Raw genomic sequence first — 25,891 nt, forward strand, 5'->3', positions numbered from 1 at the left:
GGATATTACTCTCTGGCTTTGGCTCTTCTTGGCCGTAAAATCAAGTAAACTGAGGTAATAAAGACAGACATTTTTCCCTTTCCTTGATTCTGTTTCCCTAGTCCACTGCCTCAGCCCCTTGACCCCCTCTGTCACTTGCTCTGTGTTAGGACAAGATCAAGGGTGTCTGTGAACTCACAGCCAGCCTGGGCCGGCGTCAAAGAGGGTCTGTCAGACCCCAGCCAGTGTCTTCCCACCACTGGCTGGGGAAGGTCCAGAGAAGGTTGAGAAAGTGCAACAGGGCTGGGTGTGGTGGCTCATACCTGTAATCCCAGCATTTTGGGAGGCCAAGGTGAGCCGATTACCTGAGGTCAGGAGTTCGAGACCAACCTGACCAACATGGTAAAACCCTGTCTCTACTAAAAAGACAAAATCAGCCAGGCATGGTGGTACATGCCTGTAATCCCACCTACTGAGGAGGCTGAGGCAGGAGAATCGCTTGAACCCGAGAGGCAGAGGTTGCGGTGAGCCGAGATTGCACCATTGCACTCCAGCCTGGGCAAGAAGAGTGAAACTCTGTCTCAAAAAAAAAAAAAAAAAAAAAAGAAAAAAAAGTTCAACAGAATTGGAAGTAAGACGGTAAGAGCAATCTTGTGGAATTTTCCAAGAACTTATTCCATAAAGTAACAATCAACAGACACTAGAGAAAAACGTGAATTATTTTGAGAGAAAGTACAGAAGGCGGGCAGCTTGTAGACTGGACACCATCATACTTTAGACACCTTTAAAATAAGCTATTTTAAAGCTGAGATAACTTGGTGGAGTGAACTGAAAGCAGGTTTCAAGAGTCAGAAATAACAAGAGGCTTAAACCCTACCCCAGCCACGGAAGGGTCAGCCCATTTCTTTATGCCTCCATTTCTTCAACCCAAAATGACCAAACACAATAGCCATGCTCCAGGCTCACCAAGAGCACTCGCTCACCACGTGTACCAAGAGACCAGAACTGGGCAGATGCCAGCGACTGCCTGTTTCTAGTCTTTTGGGGTGGATGCCAGCATGGGAAGGCCAGTCTTGTCTCTAAGGGGATGGAATTGTACCGGCTATAGCTAGAAAGGGAACGATATGGAAAGCAAACGTTTAGAATGTGGAGATGGGCAGGGTCTACAGCAGAGCACCTGCCAGACACGAGAAAAGTCGGGCCCTGAGGTTTAGAGCCCACAGCCCCCCACACGGCAAAGCAGAAACTCACATCCAGGATTTCCTTGTTGGCTTTTGGAGACGTTGCTTCTCTTAACTCCTTGATAGCTACGGGAATTTTAACTTTCTCACCTTCTGGGATCCAGAGTCCCTATGACAGAGAGAGAGAGCAGACGTTAACTGGCAATTGTGAGACGGTGCCACACATTGCCTAGCGAGGGGGGTGGATCTTATCAGTGACGCACCCTGACGGTGAGGGAGACTGGGGCTTTGGAGCTGCACCCAAGCCTGACATTGCTGGGGACTGTGAGGTCCCTGCAGCCCTGTGGCTGTCGGGTTCCATGAATCACAGTGATTATTCAGATAAAAGAACCTCAAGCTTGTATAGCCCGTTATAAAATCCATGTGGATAATATCATCCAGCATTTAAAGATGCTGCGTCTAGGCCTAACTGAAATCAGATTTCACGCAAAGAGGATTTAGAAGCAGCAAACGAAGATGAGCCCATTTAGGCTGGGCTGCATTCTGATGCCCTGGAGAGGGGCGGCCTTCCTCCCGCCCCGTGCTGCGCCCCACTGCGAGGTCAATGGCATCCTTCATAAAATTGCCTTTGCTCTGTGTATGGGTCTCACAGGACCACTGCTCACTGTGGTTATAAAGGATATCCTCTCAATAACTTGGAAAAAAACCTGGAGTCTCCCAAACACTCAGTGAAACAGACAGTAAAGTAAATGATAGAAATATACAGCTTTTGAGGACTCCAGGCTTCCCTTAGACCATGAGGGACCCCGCAGCCCCGCCTGTCCCAGGGACCTTACCTTATACACCGTGCCGAATGCGCCAGAGCCCAGCACTTTGATCTTTTTGAATTCAGTTTCCTTCAAGATCCTCAGGAGGGCTTGGTTAGGAGCTTCTCCGCTGGGCGTAAGAGGCTCCACGAGCTGGGGGGGACAAGAACACAGAGACCAGGGGTCCCTCAGCGCTCACCACGCTGGGAAGCAGTGCCAGACGTGGTCCAGCATGGGCGCCGGCAGCCACGGCATGGGCTTGCATAAAAGAACATCAAGCTTGTAAAACTTGCTATAAACTTCCAGGCCCCTCTGGACATGGTACCACATGACACTCGCCAGCTCACTCAAAGGACAAACGCATGCCTTCTCCGCAGAGCTTCACAGAAGTCGGTAGAAACCGGGCTCTGATGCAGGTGTTCTTTCAATGAACAGAAACCTCTCAACAAACACAATTTCTGGTTCCATTTCCACGCCTACCAGCTGGATTGAAAAACTCCGGTAGGGAAGATGTGTATGGCGGTCACTTTGGTGTCTGTCGTGGCATGTCACATCCCCTTATGCCGATGAGCCACTGGGTCTCCCTTTCCAGAGACAGTGGCTTCCAGCACAGGACTGGGCTGAGGCAGAGTCCGTCACGGACAAAGCCACTGTGTGAACAATGGCGTTTTCCAAAGCAGGATCCTCTAGCCTCAGCCACAGAGCCTGCACGGGATCCTGACCTCACTCCTACATATACAGAGGCACCGGGTCCTGAGCAGATGCCATGCAGCTCTGTGGGCGTCGAAAGGCTCAGCCCAGAAACATTTCCATGTCCTCGCATGGATGTACCAACATGTCACTAGCTGGGTATAATTGCACTTTCGAGATTCTTTCTGCATCATAATGTGATTCTGTATCTAACATACACAACTACTAATGGCCCATTCTCGGGGCTGGCCCTGGCTCCCTTCAGGGCGCCAGGGCTCTGGAGCACACCCAGGCCTGGCACTCACCTCCCGCTCCTGCAGCAGCCTCCGCAGCGTGCGCTTTCGGACAATGCGGCGCCTCCGCATGAAGAGGCCGATCCCCAGGGCCACCACCAGCACCAACAGGAGGGCAGCCACAATCCCAGTGGCGATGGACGGGATCTTGGGCCTGGAACGAGGTGGAGGAACAAGGGTGAGGCTGCTGGCAGACTTCCTGGCATTGGCATGCAACATGCCCCTACCCGTTCTGGCGCACTGACATCCTGTAAAATGATCTCGGAAAGTGAGATACCGTGTAGCTTCTAAAGGGAGAACAAACAGTTCCTAGGGCAACGTTTCTAACTTTCTCCAGCTCCCCCCAGTCCCCTACCAGGCCCGCTTTTCCTCATTTTTTAAAACTGAGGTATCATCTGGACCTCTCCATATAATGAGTACTTTTCAACTTATTAACGAAATACAATTAAAAAAATAAGTCAGACTTCCATAATGCTTTTTCATGAATTGGTATTTTGTTCATTCCAAGAGTATTGCCATGCGACTGAAGTGCCACAGTCCATACACACGGGCCAGGCTGGGTGAAGGGACTTTTTGACAACTCAGAGACTCCTCTGGGTCCTCAGCTTTAGACATGAGCACAGGAACTGTGTGAAATACTCTCCGAACAAGCTCGAAGGGGGTTGTACAGGGAGAGGATTCAGATGAGGAACACGTTGTGATGAGTGACATCATCATGGTGCCTCAGCCTGCAGGTGCATTTAATCCTCTCCCCACGGACGTTGTGTCTAGTTCCAGAGAGAGCAAACCAGAAGCCACGTGTGCCAGTTCACAGGGGAAAGGACCATCTGATTGTAATTCTGAATTTGGAGTCGTTAGAAAGTTAATTGTTCTTAAGTATCTATCCCATTTGAGCTGCTGGAAAATGGATTACTATTTTCGGGTAGAAACGTTAATAAATATCAAACGTGAATTAGCAGTGCGATTTGCACATTAGAAACGTGTCAAAGTCTTTACAGATTTCTCTTAAGTGGGCCAAATGTACTTCATGAGAATGACAGGATACAATACTTTCTTTTCAGAGACTGCTGGCATCATCTGTGTTACGACAAACCCCTAGTTAGCACAGCCTGGATTAATGAGTTTTGCTATTTTGAGGGAATCCCGGAAGATATAAGGAATCATTTGCTATGGAGCGCATGTCCATAGGGTAACATACGAGTACGAGTGGGTGAACAGGAGGAGATGAAAAAGACGGAAAAGAGCAGATGTAAGAAGGAATGGCTGTGACTGGCTTTGAGGTGGGAACGTGGCGGAAAGGCCATGATTAACGTCACTGAGACCGCAGCGGGGAGTGGGGAAGTTCTGCTGGGTGTCCTAGCAGCTCACTGAAGAAGACCCTGTCTCTGAGAAGTTGTCTTCGTCCTTGATCATGTTCACCGGTGCTGCAGGGAGAGCTACGGCTGTCAGCTCAGGGGTGGAGGAGCACGCTGGAATGCAGGAAGGGACTTTGTAGGTGTTACCAGAGATGGCAGAGGGGCCTGGAAGCTTGGCTCGTGTTTGGAAATGTCCAAAATGGCAAACAGGTGCTCAGTGTGTAATTCCCTGCTTCCTGGCCAGATGCTGTCGGGCGTAATGCCACTCTGTCCTGGTGAGTTTGAACAAGATTTTTCAACTTTGGTTTTCTCAGGGTTTTGCTCTGGCAAACTGGCCGGAGCTGATGTTGAAGGAAGCCCTTTTGTCTTTGCTAGGCAATGTGTCTAGTAAAGGAATCAAGGAGAGAGACTGCCCCATGCCCGAAGGTGTCATTGAACGGAATGGCCACTCACACACAGGCTTGTGACGGAGCCACTCGGGTGAGGGGGCAGAAAAGAAGAGAAGCTAGAAGCAGAGAAGGACCCCACAAAACCAGTGGAACCAAGAAAGTCAGAGGCAGGCCATGCATCGAGCCACGGCAGGGCGCGCTCTGCCTTCTCTCCACTGATGACCAAGTTGGCACGCGGAGCCACGTGGAACCGCTGGGCAGTCTCTGCAGAAACCCTGGCTGAGGGTAGCCATAGAAATCTGACCAGGACAGAGGACAGTCAGAAGCGCAGGACAGCATTATCTTCACCGACAGCAGTGTGGTCATTCTTGACGAGGTCCATCTGACACACAGCTGAGCACACTTACCCAGGTATTGCACAGCCTTCAAGACCTGGCCCACCGCATCTGCAGAAAGTGAAAGAGAAATACACATTTTTCTCATTCTACTTCTTTGGCATATATCTTGGAGATTTTTTAAGTAAATCATAAGGCGATATATGCTAAACTACTCTTAAACAATTAAAATCACAATGTGTCTGAATCTTGGATCGGTTAATTATTTATTATGCATTTATTCATTGGTTCATTCACTCAGCAAATATTTTTGAGTGTCTACTCTGTGATAGGCATTGTTCTAGCATGGAACAAAGCAGCCAGTTTGTTACTGAAATGTTTTCACATCTGGCTTTTAACACAGATAATTGTCCCACAGCTGGCTCTAGAGTTTCAAATAGACAGAGGGGCAGAAGGAGCCAAGGCTAGAGGCATGGACCGGGGCCACGCTGATTACGGAGAAGACTGGCAGCGTGGAGTCCCTGCAGGTTTCCGACAGTCTGTGTGCGCTCTGAACAACCATCTGGCAGCGAGGAAGAGGTCAGTCCTGGGGGTGACGGTTAGGCTACTAGATGGCATGAGCTGCACTGGCAAAGGGAGTGGAAGGAAGGAAACGGGTAGGAGACTCTTGAGAATCTGGTGGCCCACGTGCAAGGGTGGCAGAAAGTAAATGTGGGAGGAACGGATGGGTGAAGGCACGAGACTCAGGACGGGAGGAACGGATGGGTGAAGGCACGAGGCTTGGGACGGGGGAACAGTCGGGTGAAGGCATGAGACTCAGGACGGGGGAACAGTCGGGTGAAGGCATGAGACTCAGGACGGGAGGAACGGATGGGTGAAGGCACGAGGCTCGGGACGGGGGAACAGTCGGGTGAAGGCATGAGACTCAGGACGGGAGGAATGGATGGGTGAAGGCACGAGGCTCGGGACGGGGGAACAGTCGGATGAAGGCATGAGACTCAGGACGGGGGAACAGATGGGTGAAGGCATGAGACTCAGGACGGGGGAACAGTCGGGTGAAGGCATGAGACTCAGGACGGGAGGAACGGATGGGTGAAGACACGAGACTCAGGACGGGGGAACAGTCGGGTGAAGGCACGAGACTCAGGACGGGGGAACAGTCGGGTGAAGGCATGAGACTCAGGACGGGAGGAACGGATGGGTGAAGGCACGAGGCTCGGGACGGGGGAACAGTCGGGTGAAGGCATGAGACTCAATGGCAGGAGGAGGCCGGGAGGATCACAGATGCAAAAGGCCAGGCATGGGAGTGGCTGCATCCACTCTGACCCAGCTGAAACTCTAACGTGCAGAAGAGATGGGATCCATCCTCAGCATGACTCCTGAGCAACGGGGCTCCCAGTCTGGTGGGACACGCTGCCATTGTTACTTTGACTACAGGATAATGGTTTAAAAAGGCAGAATAATGTGGCTTTGAGACTCCTATTTCCTGGCCTGGGGAAAGATGGACAAGTACATTTCAGTATGTGAGAGGCTTGGGGAGCCCTGGGTTGACACAATCATCTGGTCCTAACAGTTTCTATCTCTGCTTTCCAGGTCTCTGATCTCTTCGCTGCTCTTCTTAATTTGGGGGTCTGGGCGCTCCCTGTTTTCCATGGTGCCGTGTAGTGCCGTCTGACCCCTGCGGTGCCTTTGAGCTTAGCTCATAAACCAAGCACAGAGGCTTCTCAGGCAGTGGAACACACAGGAGGCCTCCTTACTGCCCACCCCACTGCCTCCTACAGACACACAACAGCCTGAGAGAGAAAGCAGTGACTCGTGAACGGACCTTCTGTCTGCAGTCTCTCCCTGCCGGCTGAACGCAACGCAATGGGAACACTCCGCAGAGGGAGCACAGAATGAAATTGCAAATTTTCTACAAGATCCAGAGTCGTATGCAGCCTCTGAAAATGCTTCTGGGCAACCATAGGGATTGCTAACAGGACACTGTGAGAAACAAGCTTGTAAGGGGACATAGACCGGTTGACCCTTGGAGAGAAGCTGGACAAGGACAGTGGTAGGATGGGGCTGCCGGAGAGAAGGGTGCGCGTGTCGGAAGGTGCGGGACTCCTGCTGATACTGATGAGGCCTCCATGACTCTGCAGAGATGACGGTATGAAGTCAAACAGACCGTAGCATGTTATTTCATTCTGTTGGAAAATCATTCTGTGTCCCCCACTTGATTCATTTTTGGGGGGTAAGGAATTTATACATATTTGCAATGATAGCGGTAATTAAACTTCATTACATATATTAATATAGGCAAATTTTCATATTATTTGATTTATCAGGATAAAGATTTCAAAGCAACTTTCCCCTCACTGTGCACTATGAAAACGCGGTTCCATTTAAAAATAGATATTCTGGGCGGTGGCTCACATCTGTAATCCCAGCACTTTAGGAGGCTGAGGTGGGCGGATCATGAGGTCAGGTGTTTGAGACTAGCCTGGCCAATATGGTAAAACAACAATATGGTCTGTACCAAAAATACAGAAATTAGCCAGGCATGGTGTTGCATGCCTGTAGTCCCAGCTACTCGGGAGACTGAGGCAGAAGAATTGCTTGAACCTAGAAGGCAGAGGGTGTAGTGAGCTGAGATCACGTCACTGCACTCCAGCCTAGGCAACGGAGTGAGACTCCATATGAATAAAATAAAATAAAATAAAATAAAATAAAATAAAATAAAATAAAATAATAAAAATAGATATTCCAGCCAGGCTTGGTGGCTCACATCTGTAATCTCAGCACTTTGGGAGGCCGAGGCATGTGGATCACCTGTCAGGAGATCAAAACCAGCCTGGCCAACAAGGCAAAACCCTGTCTCTGCTAAAAATACAAAAATTAGCCAGGCATGGTGGCAGGCACCTGTAATCCCAGCTACTCGGGAGGTTGAGGCAGGGGAATTGCTTGAACCTGGGAGGCGGAGGTTGCAGTGAGCTGAGATCGCACACTGCACTCCAGCCTGGGTGACAGAGTGAGACACTGTCTCCAGAAAAAAAAAAAAAAAAAAAAAAAAGAAAGAAATAGCTGCTCTTCCAGGGTCCCTCCCCGTTCCCCTGGGTGGCTGCGCCTGCTGGTTGGAATGTGCGGCTTTTGGAATCAGCAGCTGCTGATGCTGTAGTCTGGGCTGTGATGCTGCTGTTCGCAACCTGTTAAAGAAACTCCCGTAAGTGTTTCTTTAACAGTAGAAATGGAGAAGGCAGTTCATCCCATCTGAGGAATGAGAGAGACAGTATATTCAGGAATGTTGTGCACATCATAAATACTCAGCGAAACAAATTTTTAAAAATTTCCCTCACTCTTATCAACATCTCACCACATTAAAAAAAATTAAATCCATCTCTACCACGCAATTCCTATATGATTAATGGCTTTGGAAGAAGATACAGGTGGCACTAACAAGACTATATCAAACTATATACGCTTCGAAAAAGGCTCAGATTCAGGAAGGTAATCATATATACTAAAGAAAATATTGACAAAATTCTATATGTCAAATGAACAGCATTAGGACTTTATTTGAAGCAAAGGGAAAAATTGAAATTGTAGAAACGAAATGCAGTTTTAGTGGGAGACTGAAGTCGCACAGTGAAGATTTATTATGACCCAGGAAAAAATAGAAAGACATTGGAACAAATGACCACTAACATTTTTAATTTAAATCTCGAGTAAATCCCCTCTTTCTATATTTGTCAAACGATTTCTCACACAAAGTAAATGTATTGAAAGCGCCAACACCCAATCATTTTCTGGATATCCCCTAAGTCCAGTGACATAGGCTAACTGACGGAGGGACACTGACGCAGAGACACTGACGGAGAGACACTGACGGAGAGACACTGACGCAGAGACACTGACGCAGAGACACTGACGGACAGACACTGAGGCAGAGACACTGAGGCAGAGACACTGACGCGGAGACACTGACGGAGAGACACTGACGGAGAGACACTGACGCGGAGACACGCAGAGACACTGACAGAGAGACACTGACGGAGAGACACTGACGGAGAGACACTGACGGAGAGACACTGACGCGGAGACACTGACGCGGAGACACTGACGGAGAGACACTGACGCGGAGACACTGACGCAGAGACACTGACGCGGAGACACTGACGGAGAGACACTGACGCGGAGACACTGACGGAGAGACACTGACGCGGAGACACTGACGGAGAGACACTGACGCAGAGACACTGAGGCAGAGACACTGACGCGGAGACACTGACGGAGAGACACTGACGCAGAGACACTGAGGCAGAGACACTGACGGAGAGACACTGACAGAGAGACACTGACGGAGAGACACTGACGCAGAGACACTGACGCAGAGACACTGACGGAGAGACACTGACGCGGAGACACTGACGTGGAGACACTGATGCGGAGACACTGACGGAGAGACACTGACGGAGAGACACTGACGCGGAGACACTGACGGAGAGACACTGACGCGGAGACACTGACGCAGAGACACTGACGCGGAGACACTGACGCAGAGACACTGACGGAGAGACACTGACAGAGAGACACTGACGCAGAGACACTGACGGAGAGACACTGACGCAGAGACACTGACGCAGAGACACTGACGGAGAGACACTGACGCAGAGACACTGAGGCAGAGACACTGACGCGGAGACACTGATGGAGAGACACTGACGGAGAGACACTGACGCAGAGACACTGACGGAGAGACACTGATGCAGAGACACTGAGGCAGAGACACTGACGCGGAGACACTGACGGAGAGACACTGACGGAGAGACACTGATGCAGAGACACTGACGCAGAGACACTGACAGAGAGACACTGACGGAGAGACACTGACGGAGAGACACTGACGCAGAGACACTGACGCAGAGACACTGACGGAGAGACACTGACGGAGAGACGCTGACGCAGAGACACTGACGCAGAGACACTGATGGAGAGATACTGACACACATCTATTCCAAATGAGAGACAAAGGGGGAGATAGAACATTTATTCTATACAGATAGTATAATCCTGTTTCAGAAGCTTAGCTCCAAATTTTCTCATAGAAATTAAGTGAAAAGCTAGCAAAGCATCTTTTCTTAATAGCATGCTTCATGAAGCTCACAAAGAGGCCAACAGAGCCGGCATGTTGGTTATACCCAAAGGCAAAAATACGAAGAATCTTACATTGCTCCCAGGGAGATATTTGCTAAAATTCAAAATCAATTTCAGATTTTAAAAAACAGTTTAAAACTAGGTATTAGGTGAGTATTTCCTTAACTAAATAATTAGTATCTCAGACTAATAGCAAATGTTGCTTTTCACGCTGAGACATTAGAACTACTCCCGTCACCTTTAGATGCCAAGTTGCGAAGTCAACTGTCATCATGTCTGCTATTATTCCAGAAACTTGGCCCTTATAGTATGATCTGATACTTTTGGAAAAGAAATTAAGATATCACTGTTAGAGATTACATTATTGTTTTCCTGGAAAGTTCACAAATCATTATCATGTCTCAATCACTGTCATTGCTAGTATTGTTACTCCCACCTCCTCACCACAATCATCACCACCACTGTGACTCCCACCTCCTCACCGTCACCACCATCATCACCATCACCACCACCACTGTGACTCCCACCACATCACCACCACCACCACCACCACCACCACTGTGACTCCCACCTCCTCACCACCACCACCATCACCACCACCACTGTGACTCCCACCACATCACCACCACCACCACTATCACCACCACTGTGACTCCCACCTCCTCACCACCACCACCATCACCACCACCACCACCATCATCACCACCACTTTGACTCCCAACTCCTCACCATCACCACTGTGACTCCCACCTCCTCACCACCACCACCATCACCACGACCACCAGCACGATCAACACCACCACCATGACTCCCACCTCCTCCTCACCACCACCACCATCACCACCGCCACTGTGACTCCCACCTCCTCACCACCACCATCACCACGACCACCAGCACCATCAACACCACCACCGTGACTCCCACCTCCTCACCACCACCACCACCACTGTGACTCCCACCTCCTCAGCACCACCACCATCATCACCTCTGACACCATTGTGACTCCCGTCTCCTCCTCACCATTACCACTATCATCGACAATACTGTCATTGACTCAGTATTCACCATATTTCAGGTACCATTTTAAGTACATGGCATATCTTAACTCATGGTCATAAAAATCCTGTGAGCTCGTATGTTCTCACTCATAGGTGGGTGTTGAACAACGAGAACACATGGACTCAGGAAGACGAACATCACACACTGGGGGCAGTTGGGGAGGTAGGCAGGGGATGAGTGGGGAGGGATAACATGGGGAGAAACGCCAGATATAGTATGCACCTAAAGTAAAATAAACAAATTAAAAAGAAAAGGAATCACTGAGAACTCCACCATATCCCCTGCCTGTAGCTCAATGCCATCCTGAACTCCTTTCACATGGAAAAAGAGCTTCTTGCTATTTCCAACTTCATAGTGAATGAAGCCAAACTGATCCTTCACACATTTCACCATGGTCCTACACAGGGGTGTGATGTTGTAAGGCATAGTTTGTGCATTTTGGCCCAGGACACACACTGGAACTTGATGCTGTCCCCTTTCTGCATGCCATCCAAATCCTGTGAGCTAGGCAGCTTTACAGAAAAGAAAGGGACGCACAGAGAAGGTAAGACCCTTGCCCAAGGCCACACAACTCATACAGACGGATTCAGAGAAAGAATTAGTAACAGTTACAAATAAGGCTGGATTCTGAGAAACAGAAAGAAGTGTGAACTGCGGTATGACAGCTCAGCTTCTCTTTGATTGCTGGGTACGGTCCCGATGGATTGACATCCTTATTATTCCAGTAAATTAGACACACATAGTCATAGCGCTTCTGCTAATTCTAGTCGAAGTAGTTTTTTTGTTTTTGTTTTTGAGATAGTTTCAGTCTTGTCACCCAAGCTGGAGTGCAGTGGCGCAATCTTGGCTCACTGCAACCTCTGCCTCCTGGGTTCAAGCGCTTCTCCTGCCTCAGCCTCCTGAGTAGCTGGCTAATTTTTGTATTTTTAGTAGAGATGGAGTTTCACCATGTTGGCCAGGCTGGTCTCGAACTCCTGACCTCAAGTGATCTGCCTGCTTCAGCCTCCCAGAGTGCTGGGATTACAGGCATGAAGTAGTTTAAACTGAAGCAGCAACAGCTTAACAGCCAACTAGCTTTAAAAAAGTGTCTTAAAGCAACATTCCAGGCAATGTTACCTTTTATTCACGGCAAGACAGTTAATCCTAAACTGACCATGGAAATTTGGAGAGTTATGCAAAAACCTTGGAGAGATGCCGAGGCTGCAGTTGCCGGGACCTGTGCTCTTTCTGCCCCCCGCCCACCTGTTTGGATGTGCAGCATTGCCCAACATGGCCGGCAAGAGACACAGTGCGCGGCAGTCACTCCCATGGCATCGAGGCTGCCCGCGAGCACGCTGCTACCGCCAGGGCCGCGGGGCCAAAACGCCTTCAGTAACTGACTCAAATGCACACCTCTGCAATGTGTTGCCTGGAAGCTTTGGAGACATTTGCAATCTCTGACTCTGCGAGAGAGGAAACGTCCTGTTCTGCCCTTTCCACTCACCCGTAGGTGCAGTTTGAATGGCACAGGTGGCACACGTGGCCGGCGTCCGCGTACTTCCAGACCAGGGTGTTGTTTTCTCCCATGACCCCTGCCGGGCAGGTCTTGACGCAGTGGGGGCCGTCGATGTAGTGGGCACACTGGATGCAGCTGTCCGGCCCCTGCACCGAGGTGGAGAAAAACGTCCATGCATGTCTCTTTCTCTTTCAAAACGGAAGTAACTTTTTACTTAAAATATTGAGTGTGTGTGAGTGGGGAAAGCCAAATAATAGAAAAATTTTTATTTTCTAAATTATTATTATTATTTTTTTGAGACAGAGTCTCGATTGTCGCCAGGCACCAGGCTGGCGTGCAGTAGCGCAATCTTGGCTCACTGCAACCTCCGCCTCCTGGGTTCAAGCAATTCTCCTAGCCTCAGCCTCCCTAGTAACTGGGACTACAGGCACGCGCCATCATGCCCAGCTAATTTTTGTTTTTAGTAGAGATGGGGTTTCACCATGTTGGCCACGATGGTTTCCATCTCTTGACCTTGTGATCCACCCCTCGGCCTCCCAAAGTGCTGGGATTACAGGCGTGAGCCACCGTGCCCGGCCTAGAAAAATTCTTAAGGAGAAAACTAGTTCTTCTGGGATTGCACTTTCTTGATATGGTCACTTTCAATTGCTTAGCAGAAGTTCTCCGTGATTTTCAATGCATGTAATATATACCAGTATAAAAGAAATGATAATCTATATATTACCGCATTCGGCTTAATACATTGTGGGCGTCTTACCAGGGTGAAACAATCTTGATTGGCCCATAGGTGTATTTATGGTCAGATAGTCTTTCTTGCATATTATATTTGAAGTTAAAGGGAAGCTCAGAGGGAGGCAAATTTATGAAAACCTACGTGGTGTCTCTCCAGGGACAGGAAGGTGGCAAGTCTCCGCGCAGTGGCGGCGTATCGAGGGCTGAGTCACAGGCTGCCTTCGATTCTGTTTGCAAAACTTGGAATAACCTCGCAAAACTCAAATAAAAGCATCTGGACTCAAATAAAAGCATGGCTTGGGTTGTGTGCCCCACACTTCAGAGGTAGCTGAAACGAAATCAGCAGGGAAAGGGATTTCCCCTTGGCTAAGTTCTTTAATGTTGGTTTTGTCCACTCAAAGGCTGCGTGTGCCCACAGCCAGCACACCTGGATGACTATGTCAATATCTCCAATTATTTTAATGACAGAAATTTAATCCAACACCGCTTTAACCTACAAATCAAGGCTATACTTTGTAACCAGCCACACTGGCAGCCTACCCCTCAAAACACGGTCCTGTCATCTTCTGCCCAATTTAGAGAATGTCTAAAAAAATGTTTTCAGTTAGTAGATTTAGAATTGGCTGTTGAAGCTCACATAAAAATAGAGCTCCCTATATAATATACTGAGAATTAACAGATCCAGGACATTTGGTGTGAGAGGAGCCTGAATTCTCACTCACATTCTTTACAAGATTGTTTCTGAACATATGGATATGAAACTGTGCAGTTTAAAACATTTTGCTAGGAATTTCTTTAAAAATTCTTCAATTAATTATAAACTGATGTTAAGAATTTCAGGATGTTTAGTGAAAGTGAGAACGCAACACTGACTAGGTCAGGGATGGGGAAACCAGGTGAAAACAGCCACCATTAAATGTGAGGGTTTGATAAGCTTAGATAAGGTTGCGGGTGTCAGCAGAAAGCGTCAATGCTCGTTGCTGGCGGATGTGTGCTAATGTCACCGACACCCCGCCTGGACAGCATGTCAGAGCCTGCCGCCTCCTCTGGGAAGGGGCTCTGATGGCTGTCCTGCCCATACAGGATGCCCTGGGCCATCGTCACAGTTTGGCGTCTGTGAAAGCCCTTCCTGCGAAGTGGGCATGGACAGCAGCGAGGGGCTCTTACCCGTCCCGTGCAGGTGATGTTCATGGCCTGGGGCAGGCATTCCGGGTGGCACTGGATGCACTCAGAGTTCTCCACAAACTCTCTTGGCTCGCTGAGAGGAGGAGAGGAAACCCGTCAGCCCTCCCCTGAGACACTCTGTCGCAGGAACACAAATCACCGCTCCGAAATTCCAAATAACTTGAGGTCAAGGTCAAGGAGTTGGGACTCCAGGACTATACTGTCATATAATCAGCTGACTATGTAAACTGAATCCTGGGTCATCTTCTCTGTGAGTAAACACAGGAGCTTCATTCGTAATCAAGATATCTTTCCTGCATTTTCTATAGGCATAATTTTTGCATATTGGGTGAGCAAGCCAAAGGATGAAAGAAAAGATGGTCCTGAGGAGGCGTTCCCCACCTCTAATACCAGATTCATGGGTTACTGAAAGTAAGCTGGAAAAATGATCATTTTGGATTAAGTGCTAGAAAAAGGAAGGACGGAGAATGAACTTGCTCAATGGTTATGACTAAAAATGATGAGTGTGGAACACAGGTGCGAAAAACCTAGCTTGTAATCCTTCGGACATCCCTCAAGATGTACAGATCGATGGTAAGCAAGAAGCTGATGTTTGACTGAGAAGACAGAGCAGACGTGCCCGCTGTTTGACAGGAAGACTGGACTCTGCCTGGTAGTCAAGCACAGTTCTCCTCTCCAGCAGCAAACAAGGAGTGTTTATTCTCAGAAGTGTGTGCCTTGGTCAGGTACAGTGGCTCATGCCTGTAATCCCGACACTTTGGGAGGCCGAGGTGGGCAGATCACTGGAGGTTAGACGTTCGAGACCAGCCTGGCCAACATGGTCAAACCCTGTCTCTACTAAAAATACAATTAGCTGGGTGTGGTGGTGCAAAGCCTGTAATTCCAGCTACTTGGGAGGCTGAGGCATGAGAATCGCCTGAACCCTAGGGCAGAGGTTGCAGTGAGTTGAGATCACACCATTGCACTCCAGCCTGGGTGACAGAGTGAGACCCTGTCTCCAAAAACAAAAAAGGGTGTGCCTTTCATCCTCTCCTTTGGGCAAATTTGGCACCAATGAAACCAAATATGATATAGGGTTGTGTCTTCCGTGCCTCTTCTCTGGGTCACTGCCCTTGCTGAAGGGGGCTGGGCTTGCAGAGGGAGCAGGTGCCGCTGGACACCAGGTTTCTCTACACTAATGGAAGGACGGGGGGCGCCCCACGTGGGTATTTTCAATACCCTGCCTCTTAAGAAACACTTGAAAACTCAAAACATGAGCGAGTGTCCATTTGTGGCCATAAGGATTGCACCAATATTCCCTACTTGAAGTGGAAGCAGCACTATCGATGATGCGGTCTCTTCTGAGCCTATCAGCTAAAGGATACCTACAAAACTGAACTTTGTCCTCTCATCCTGCTCCTAAATATTTCTGGATCCAAGCTGTGGTCTAAGCACAGAGAGTAAAACAGGAAGACTTCCTACAGCCATCTGTAATTCCTGTGGCTCTCATCAATTTCCCTTTTACTTTACATTTTCTAACACATGACCTCGGCCTCTATTCTTCAGTTTTACTTTCGTATTTATTTTTTGTCCTCAGTTGTCATTCAAAGCTGTCAATATCAACATCCTCGGCGGATCTACAAACTGCACTTTTTATTGATTGCAACTAAATTCAGCAAGCATCGTTAAGAATTATTTCTCTGTCAATGGGTATATTTAAAGTTCTTGGTACTGTTTGATGTTCAATGCATGCCGGAGGTATATAAAACAAATATTAACTGGGCAATATAACTTGTGTTAATTTATTTTCACACACCAGGAATCGGGCCCTGCAAAGAAAAGCCCAAATGGCCACAAAGTTGGCCGGATGAACCATTGATGACTGTCTCATTTGTTTTAGAAACTTTTTGTAGCTTAGAAAAATTTAAGATACTTCCAGGAAAAGAGGTTCTATAAATTATTGGATTGAATTAGGTAATAACACTTGATTATTGCCTATTGTGATTAAATTTGTCAAAATATAAAGTAATCAAACAACTTCCCTTCCCTGCACAGAAAACCCCCAGACCTCCAAAAACCAAAGGCAAAGAATAAAAGGAAAAGAAAACTTAACAGAGTACTCGTAAAGCTATAACAACAACAACCTGGTGTCTTCTTTTAGAGCAAAGCAAGGGAATTAAAGAAATCGTCTCTTACCCCTCCAGAATGTTGCACTTCTCCACGCACTCTCTGCCCCGGCTGACGTTCCGACAGGAGACGCAGTCCCTGGGGTCCGGGCCCCAGCAGCCCTCGGAGGAGCACAAAGAATGGCAGACATGGCCTGTGGCCTCTGCAGAGACAGAGTGGTTAACAGCAGTCAGGGATGGAGCAGGGACCCCATGGGCCAGAGGGGACGGCACCTTCCCGGGAGGGGCCCTGTGTTCCGTGACCTTGGGTGGCACAGACATGCTGGGCATGCCTGAAAGAGGAAGACACAGACGGGGCTTCCCAGAGGCCGCCTGCAGGCCCTGCTGCCGTGACGGGAAGGACGAAGTTGTGCTGGCTGCTGGGAACGCTGGAACACGCCTGACAGTGGAGTACAGGTCTACCTCCTAGTGGTGAACCAGGCATGCGGGCACATGAGAGGGGGTGCTGTGACTCGTCCCCTTTGAAAATGGCATCAATTAAACCAGATGGGACTCAGTGTTTTCTGTGCCTCCCCGGCCACTGCCCCTGTTGAAGGGGCCAGCCGTGCAGAGGGGCCAGGTGCTGCTGGGCAATGGGTGCCTGCTGATGGTACCCAGGGCAGTCTGGAGCAGAGCCGGTGGTGTTCTGATGACAAATCCCACAGCTGACGGGAGCCATCGGGCAGGCTGTGACTGTGTGCCATGTGCAGGCTCCACGGAAGGGTTTTACACAGAATTTCACTGAACTCTCTCAAAGCATGACAGCGTGGGAATCATTCCTATCTCCATTTTATGGATGAGGAAGTCTAAGCCGAAGGAGATTAAGGGAATTGATAAGGGCTTCAAAGCTAGGGAGGCCAGACCAGCATTTGACTCACAGCTGACGCTGCCATGACAAAAGCCCAGCACAGGCCAGGCCCTCGGCAGCTTCAAAAGCTGAGTCAGAACAGGAAGTGTTCATGTAAAGCGCTCATTCCATTTGTGTGTGCGTGTGTGTGTGTGTGTGTGTGTGCGTGTGTGTGTGTGTCTGTAGCTATAATCTTTACAGGCTGAAACGAGCAGAGGGAGGGTGACCTGCAGCTAAAAGGTAATGTAACTAATACTAAATTTACTTACTTAAATTACAAACAACTGGTAGCTTAAACCTCAGGGCAAATTCATCCTATTAAGTAAGAATGATCTGAAAACAGTTTGAATGGAATTCACATGGTAATTTCACAATTAGGACTCTAAAGATTTTAATTTGCTTCTTAAGGAACCGAAAAAAGTAATTTAAATGGGAATAGCCCTTCAAAATTCTAAATAAAAATAAAGGACCCAACTCCATAAACAAAAACGGTGACTTACTGCAGCTGTTTTCACCTCTGTTGTTTATAATTTTGGTTTTCTGGCTGGAGGTCCCAAACAGTTTTTTCCAGTTTATTGTATTTGCATAGCACAAATTTTTGTTTCCTGAAATGATCACATCTCCATCGCTTATCTCCTTGAGGGAGCGTAATCCCAAGGATGTTATGTTCAGGCTGACAACAGCAAGAGAAAACTGACCACTACATTGGAGAGAAGAAAAATCACAGGGTAAAAAATTATGAAAACGATGTATCCCTGAAAACTTTATTTTGTTTTTCCAGACCGCCTTCAATGGACTATGAACTGCTTTCCGAGGATGGTAAATCATGCTGTGAGAGGCACACCCTGCACCTTTTGAAAACTGCAGGTCTTTAAGTTTCTCCAGGAAAAAAGCTAGCTCCTTGTTTATTTAGTATCTTGAACCTCAGTGGCAGACAGGGAGGGAGAATGAATAAAATGCCTTCATGTCATTATATTTTCTCCATTTTCATGTTGCCTGGAAATTGAGACCATATTCTAACCTCTCAAACAGCCCAATAAACTTCAAAGGTTGTGGGTTTGTCCATCTATCCACCACCCAGCCTGTCTGCCTGTCCTTTCACATATTTATTGGACAAGCACTAGAGGTTCTCTGTGTAAAATTCTATGTAGGTTAAATATGTCTCCTCCTCTCAAGGACCTTCCATCTGGTGGTGACACAATCCTTTAAGCAGATCATTTTGAGCCCCTGCGAAGACCACGGTGAGTGCGGGCGGCGTGGAAGCAAAGAGCAGGGTCTTCCAAAGAGATCTGGGAAGGATGCCTGGGAAGGGGAGCTTCCTCCAAAAGGGATGCCTAAGGCTGTGAGGTCCTGCCAGCGGGAACTGTGCTATTTTCTTTGCCATCCAACGTGATGCTGGGACGCTATAGGGTGGTCCAATATGCCTATCAGACGACTGGATGGAAGTCATTCAGACTGAAGGGGGATGTACTGAGCCACCTGGAGGAGCAGGAAGGCCCACGGTGGACGTGAGAATCATAAGCCTCTGCCGGACCGTGATGGGGGTGAGACGCTCTAGCCCCAGCTGGACCATGATGGGTGTGAGACCCTCTAGCCCCAGGTCTGGGGCTTCAGTGAGTCACCCCCTGGAACCTGTGGCCACCCCGCTTCAGTATGAGCTGGAATCACCAGACTTCTCATTAAATGCGAAGAGTAAGTAACCCTTATCTTACGTAAATCCCTACCACTAAGCCAAGTGGCTTATACCAGTCATCCAAGAAAATTGCCTTCAATCTCCTATTTTTGCAAGAATCTTGGGCAAAGGAAGTATTCCAGAGAATTCAGAGTGAAAAGGCCTTTCTGGGAAGCAATGGTAGCCACGTGTTTAGGATCACAGGTGCAGAGCCAAGGGAGTTTATGAAAGGGTGAGATGCGGGTAAGAACCTCTAGCCTCTGCTGGATCGTGATGCGGGTGAGAACCTCCAGCCTCTGCCGGACCATGATGGGGTGAGATGCATATTTCATGCACTCTGATTCTCTTTAATATTGCACAGTTTTACATAGTGCTTTAGGAGTCAAGTAGGGGCAGCAGTTCTCATAACGAGGCTGCTTCCAAGGCAGGTTTCACCAAGAGATTCCCGTCTCCTCCTCCACACCACTAAACTGATGGTTACCACATTAAAAATGCTTGTGTGTGAGCACCTGCATGTCTGTTCCACTGTCGGAGGTGAAAAGGTGGAAATCCTTAAAAAAAACATGGTGCTAAAAAGTCTCTCTGGTCCCTATGTAAGCTGTACATAGCCTCAACTGTGTCCTGAAGAAACACCAGCTGAGCAGAAACGGTTAGACAGTCCGCAAAGTACCTTACCCACACTTTTTATAAGTGTCAAGGCCATCAAAGAGAAGGATAGACACAGGAACTGATTTAGGTTAGGAAGGACTGCAAAGCTTTGACGAGTAAGTGCCATGCGGGATTCGAACCCCTGGCGAACGCGGAGAAGTCTGTGGTTTAGCGGGCAGCGGTGCCAATGGCCGTTCAGTCTTGATCCTTGTACCTGCTCATGTGTGATACCATTCAGGAATGCCGGCGAGAGATACAGGAGCTCTGGGCCCTATCTTAGCAATGCTCCTGTAAGCCTAATTTCCAACTTAAAGGCAACTGTCATCTCCCAGGCTCTGGCTGTGGTCAACTCACTGTTGCTTGGTCCTGCCGCGTATGATTTCCAGGTTCTCAAAAGCATGGAGGTCCGTCCTGTTTTCAGGCCAAGCCTGAATCAGCAAAAACCCTGTGAGGCAGAAGAAAGGCTCAGACACACACCACATAGGAGTGTATTTTTCGTATGAGACATGACTCTAGGACTCTCAGGGACTCTGAATAATATGAACAGTGAGTGGGAAAATCTGATTTGTTTTGATTGTTTTTTATCATCATCTTCTCTGGGTGAACATGCGCATGGGTGGATGCAGGCTGAGCCAGAGTTCACAGCGGCCTCCCGCCTCCCCCAGTGAGTCTGCAGGGCTCCTGCCGCCCCTCCTGCTGTGGCCCTGGGACCTCTCCTGGGCTGCATATCTGATTACTCCAAAGAGGCTCCTGCTGTGATTGATTATCTGACCTTTATGGATTGGTATCAAGTACAAGGAGCTTTACGGATTTTCCTTATTTGATTCCAATCCTAAAACAGCCTTGTTCCATAGGTCTAATCTTCCCATTTGAGAGAGGAAGGAAGTGGAGCTCAGGTGGCAGTCATGGACCCGAGGCCTGCCCGTGGCCCCGCAGGGCTTCGGCGCCCAGTTTCAAAGGGCTGAGGCCCAGGCTGCCCCTGGGGTTGCCTGGTGGCTGGCTGGGGCCGGGCAGGAGGGAGGAAGCATGTTCACTTGTGCAGTGAATGACCCGAGCCTGGGCTCAATGTGTCCCCCCTTTGCTCGCAGGGGAAACTGCACTTTTGAACAGTATCAAAACATCAGCCATCAGTGGTAAAATTTCAGAAGAAAGGTTTTTATGCCAAGGGAGAAGGAACTATGTCAAAAAGTTCTCTCTCTAAAACACTGAATTCCCATTTATATTGATGTGATAATTCAGCTCAAACCTGTGATTTCCTTAACGGTTTTCAGAATATCCAGTTCCTTTGGATCCAGAGGTGGAGTGTGTGTGAAGGAGTCACTGAAACAAAGAGCAGGGCGATTATTGACCACCAACCTCTACCAGTTAAGAAGGCTGATTCTGTTTTTCTCTGTACAAGTAATTGAACGTGTGACTTACCCCCTAAATGCCACCGGCAGGATGTGGAGATCACCGCTGATGGAGGTGCAGTTTTTGAAGTGTTTAATATTTGTAGCATTTATGGAGAGCGTGTCTTTAAATTTACCAATACCTATTCCGTTACACACTGCCGAGACAAGAGAGAGACGTATTCTGTTCACATTTGCTGAATCACAAATCGCTAAGTATCCGCAGGCAGAGGGCAGCAGGAAGGATCTCCAGCCGCAGGAAACTGCTTCATTCACTCAACAAACATTGACAGGGTTGGGGAGGGCGCAGGGTGGTGGGGGTGCACCAGGACCTATGGCACGCTTTGGGGCTACGGTGGTGTAGGAGACGCGATCGCTGTCACCCCACGCCGACCTGGTATTCACCTCATTATTTCCCATGGGCTGTGTCAAGCTGGGCTGCATCTAGCTCTGTCTCTCCTGGCCAGGCCTGGGCACCTGGCGGCCTCATCGGGGTCCCCCACCCTATCACAACTTTCAGTGCCTTCCCCATTGCCTAACCTGGCTTTGCAGTTTATAATCTGTCTTTTTGTTTGTTTGTTTGTTTTTGTTTGTTTGTTTGTTTTTGTTTTTTTTTTTGCTCTTTTTCTTTTTTTTTTTTTTCAAACCCTTGTGTCGAGGGCTGACTTTCAATAGACCGCAGCGAGGGAGCTGCTCTGCTACGTACGAAACCCCGACCCAGAAGCAGGTCGTCTACGAATGGTTTAGCGCCAGGTTCCCCACGAACGTGCGTTGCGTGACGGGCGAGGGGGCGGCCGCCTTTCCGGCCGCACCCCGTTTCCCAGGACGAGGGGCACTCCGCACCGGACCCGGTCCCGGCGCGCGGCGGGACACGCCCCGCGCCGGGCGGAGCGGCCCGCCGGCGGGGACGGCGGGGGACCGGCTATCCGAGGCCAACCGAGGCTCCGCGGCGCTGCCGTATCATTCCGCCTGGGCGGGATTCTGACTATAATCTGTCTTAAAGAAACGATATGCATAGTTGTGTTGTTTTTTTTTTTTTTGAGGAGTCTTGCTGTGTTGCCAGCCTTGAGTACAGTGGTGCGATCTCAGCTCACTGCAACGTTGGCCTCCCAGATTCAAGCAATACTCCTGCCTCAGCCTCCCTAGTAGCTGGGACTATAGGCGCATGCCACCACGCCCAGCTGATTTTTGTATTTTTAGTAGAGATGGGGTTTCACCATGTTGGCCAGGATGGTCTCGATCTCTTGACCTCGTGATCCGCCCGCCTCGGCCCCGCAAAGTGCTGGGATTACAGGCGTGAGCCACCGCGCCCGGCCGATATGCATAGTTGTTTTTTAACGAGAAGAGGAAGATGTGTTCATTCGGAGATGGCTGAGAGCCAGCCTCAGCCGCAGAGAGCAAGCCTGGTCCGCACCCCGGCGGGCCTCCTACCTTTGCGGCAAGGCCCTTCACACTTCTTACACTTGCGCACGCCGTCTTCCTCCACCTCGTAGCTGTCGGCCCCGCAGGCTCGGACGCACGAGCCGTGATCTGTCACCACATAGTTACCTAAGGAAGAGAGCATGAAAGGAAGGTGACGATGGTGGCGCCAGGTGCTCGGGCCTCACACAGACTGCCCGGGTCCGCGAGAGGGTGGGTGGAAAGGCTTCATCCTCCTTTGGCTTTATTTACTTTAAGGACAAAGAATGACAGGTCACAAATGGAAAAGGAATCCCATTCAAGAGTTTAATAACACTCTAGGCCGCAGTGTGGACCATACGGTGTTTCAACACCGCAGGAAACAGGTGTCAGGGAAAAAGCATCACAGGGCTCGCTAAAAGGGTGAGCTCACCTAAAAGGGTGAGCTCATGCTCTTCCTTTTAGGATCTGTCCTCAGGGCTTATGGTTAGAGCTTGAGGGTTCACTAAAAATGTGTAGATCTCTGTAATCCCAGCACTTTGGGAGGCTGAGGTAGGCAGATCACGAGGTCAAGAGCTCGAGACCATCCTGGCCAACATGGTGAAATTCCATCTCTACTAAAAATACAAAAAAAAAAAAAAAAAAAAAAAAAAAAAAAAAAAAATTAGCCTGTCGTGGTGGCACACACCTGTGGTCCGAGCCACTGGGGAGGCTGGAAGAATCGCTTGAACCCAGGAGGCGGAGATTGCAGTGAACAGAGCTTGCGCCACTGCACTCCAGCCTGGTGACAGAGCAAGACTCCATCTCAAAAACAAAAACAAAAACAAAAAATACATAGACCTAAAATGAGCACTCTTCCCTTGAAGCGGCTATAGGTGAGGCTGCATTTTATTCTGGTGGCTGACACCAGCTTTGCTGTCCGTGGCCCTTCCTGACATGGCCCTGGGTCCCTTGTGGGGCCAGCTGTTTTCCACCCCAGCAGCACCTCAGCCCTCTTTTCCACCTGCTCCCACCTTTGAAGTAATTCATTTGTGTTAATAGTGACTTCTATGTTATTTTTAGGAGCTCTGTGTGTCACTTTTTTTCTTTGCTTATTTGTTTCTTTGAGATGGAGTCTTGCTCTGTCACCCAGGCTGGAGTGCAGTGGCGCGATCTTGGCTCACTGCAACCTCCACCTCCTGGTTTCAAGCGATTCTCCTGCCTCAGCCTCCTGAGCAGCTGCGATTACAGGTGCCTGCCACTACGCCTGGCTAATTTTTGTATTTTTAGTAGAGATGGAGTTTCACCCTACTGGCCAAGCTGTTCCTGAACTCCTGATCTCTCAGGCAATCCAACCCCTTCGGTCTTCCAAAGTGCCGGGATTAGAGGTGGGAGCCACCGTGCCTGGCCTGTTCCTGTTTTAAGTTCCCCAAGAAGATCGTCAAAAATATTTATAGGACCTTGGTGATTCTTCTGTGAACCATCTGCTCTTGGTATCTTAGGCTCGAAGTGTTTTCCTATGGATTTTAAAGCTCTGTTAAGCCCTCTCTCAAAGACTGTATCTGTGTTAACACTGCGGCACATTTTTCTTTAGCTTCATTTGTCATTTGCCTTATAATGGCTTCTTATTTTGTGTATTTTTTCCCAGAGTGTAAAATTTTTCATGTACACAAATCTGGCAGGGTAAAATCTCCCCCTCATAAACGTTCTTTCAAATTTTTTTTTCTAGTTAATCTTTCCTTTTAGAGATATAGATTGGCTTCTAAAACTCTTTCATTAGACAAAGTTTTGCTTTCCCTGTTAGAAAGCATTTTATGTCACCACTTCCCTAAACCCTGGAGCCACCAGTACAAATGTAAATACAAACAAGCAAAAGTCAAACCCAAACCATTAAAACAAAACAAAATAAAAATGAAAACAAATCCTGTGCGTTACTTCTCAGAGGCTTCACTTTCACTAGAATTTCGACCACTCAAAAAGACAGGTCTTCTGATAGAGTCTCTGATTTAGGTCAATTACATACCTGTTTGGCACAAGCGCTAAACAGTGACATGCCTCTGCTTTGTGCCCAGCAGACAACTGAATACCGTAGGCTGTGGCTGCTGGGCCAGCGGTGAGGGCGGAACAGCAGGTGTTTCTCCTGTGAGACGACCTTGCCACCAAGATCTGCCCTGTGCACAGAGCAGCCCCCATGGGTGGGCATGGCCACTGCCTGCCCGCTCCGTGGTGCAAGCCAGCTCCTCACCTCTGCACCTGGACGGGCACAGGGTTGCCTCCCCACAGCGAGGCAGACACATCCACCCAAAGACTCTCTAAGACTGAGTACTCCAGGGCTCAGCAGAAGACAGAGAGGGACAAGGATGCCTGACCAGTCAGAGGGCTCACAGGGAAGGACTCACGGGGACACTTCTTCACGCAGGTGGCACCAAAGCTGTATTTGCCCTCAGGGTTCACGTCCATCTGATATGTGGTGGGGTTGTAGAGCATGAGTGGGGGGCAGGTGTCCTTGCATGTGGCTTCGTCTCGGAATTTGCGGCAGACCTGGAGAAGAGAAAGGACACACCGGGCAAGTAAGAAAAGACACGTGGCGGGCGCCACACACAGAGGAAGCACAGCCTGGTGTTGATGCCCATCAAAAAGCTCAAGTTATGGCCCTCATAGCCCAGTGTTCAGCTAGTGTGGGAAAAGCTGGTGGCACCCTCTGCAGAGTCAGAGATCCTTCTTCCAAAAAGCCTGTTTTTTATTAGATGAACTGTCCCACCCATCGTAATTTATGGGTAATGATAAAAATACATCTCTTTACTAACGTACAGATGATGGAGTCTGCACATTCTATAGGTGACTATGGAGTGAAATTAATGTTTAAACTCAGATTACATTGGGCTTCCTTAAAAAGTACAACTGAGTGTACGTTTTCTAATGTATCGCTGCATGGCGGAAAACCTTGCCTAGGTCAATGCCCTGGAAAGGGGCCAGGCCCAATACAGTATGGGCTCTTTCCAGGATCAACCCCACGCCCAGTATTCTCCCTGGGGCTCACATTACAAACAGCCCAGGGGGTCTGGGTCCTGCCTCTGTAATTTAGGAATCTTCCCTGAAACCACAGAGTGCTCTGGATTTAGTCTTAGGGAGGACTTCGTCACACCCAGCGCCCACTGCAGGAATCACATCCACCAGCCTTGG

General features: G+C 48.9%; 1 protein-coding gene across 1 annotated transcript in view; it reads right to left on the bottom strand.

Moving 5' to 3' along the window:
* The window catches only part of EGFR (epidermal growth factor receptor), a 198,864-nt gene that overhangs the window by 31,735 nt on the left and 141,238 nt on the right, over positions 1–25,891 (bottom strand). Inside the window, exons 7-19 of the mRNA XM_039462033.2 lie at positions 25,108–25,249; positions 22,763–22,879; positions 21,363–21,489; positions 21,190–21,263; positions 20,298–20,388; positions 18,124–18,323; positions 16,808–16,940; positions 14,615–14,705; positions 12,704–12,861; positions 5,101–5,139; positions 2,962–3,103; positions 1,997–2,119; positions 1,231–1,329 (exon numbers count right to left, since the gene is read on the bottom strand). Of these exons, the coding sequence (XP_039317967.1) occupies positions 1,231–1,329; positions 1,997–2,119; positions 2,962–3,103; positions 5,101–5,139; positions 12,704–12,861; positions 14,615–14,705; positions 16,808–16,940; positions 18,124–18,323; positions 20,298–20,388; positions 21,190–21,263; positions 21,363–21,489; positions 22,763–22,879; positions 25,108–25,249 (1,536 nt within the window). The remainder of the gene's footprint in view (positions 1–1,230; positions 1,330–1,996; positions 2,120–2,961; positions 3,104–5,100; positions 5,140–12,703; positions 12,862–14,614; positions 14,706–16,807; positions 16,941–18,123; positions 18,324–20,297; positions 20,389–21,189; positions 21,264–21,362; positions 21,490–22,762; positions 22,880–25,107; positions 25,250–25,891) is intronic.

The sequence above is a fragment of the Saimiri boliviensis genome, chromosome 10, assembly GCF_048565385.1.
Source record: "Saimiri boliviensis isolate mSaiBol1 chromosome 10, mSaiBol1.pri, whole genome shotgun sequence".
Taxonomy (NCBI): Eukaryota; Metazoa; Chordata; class Mammalia; order Primates; family Cebidae; genus Saimiri; species Saimiri boliviensis.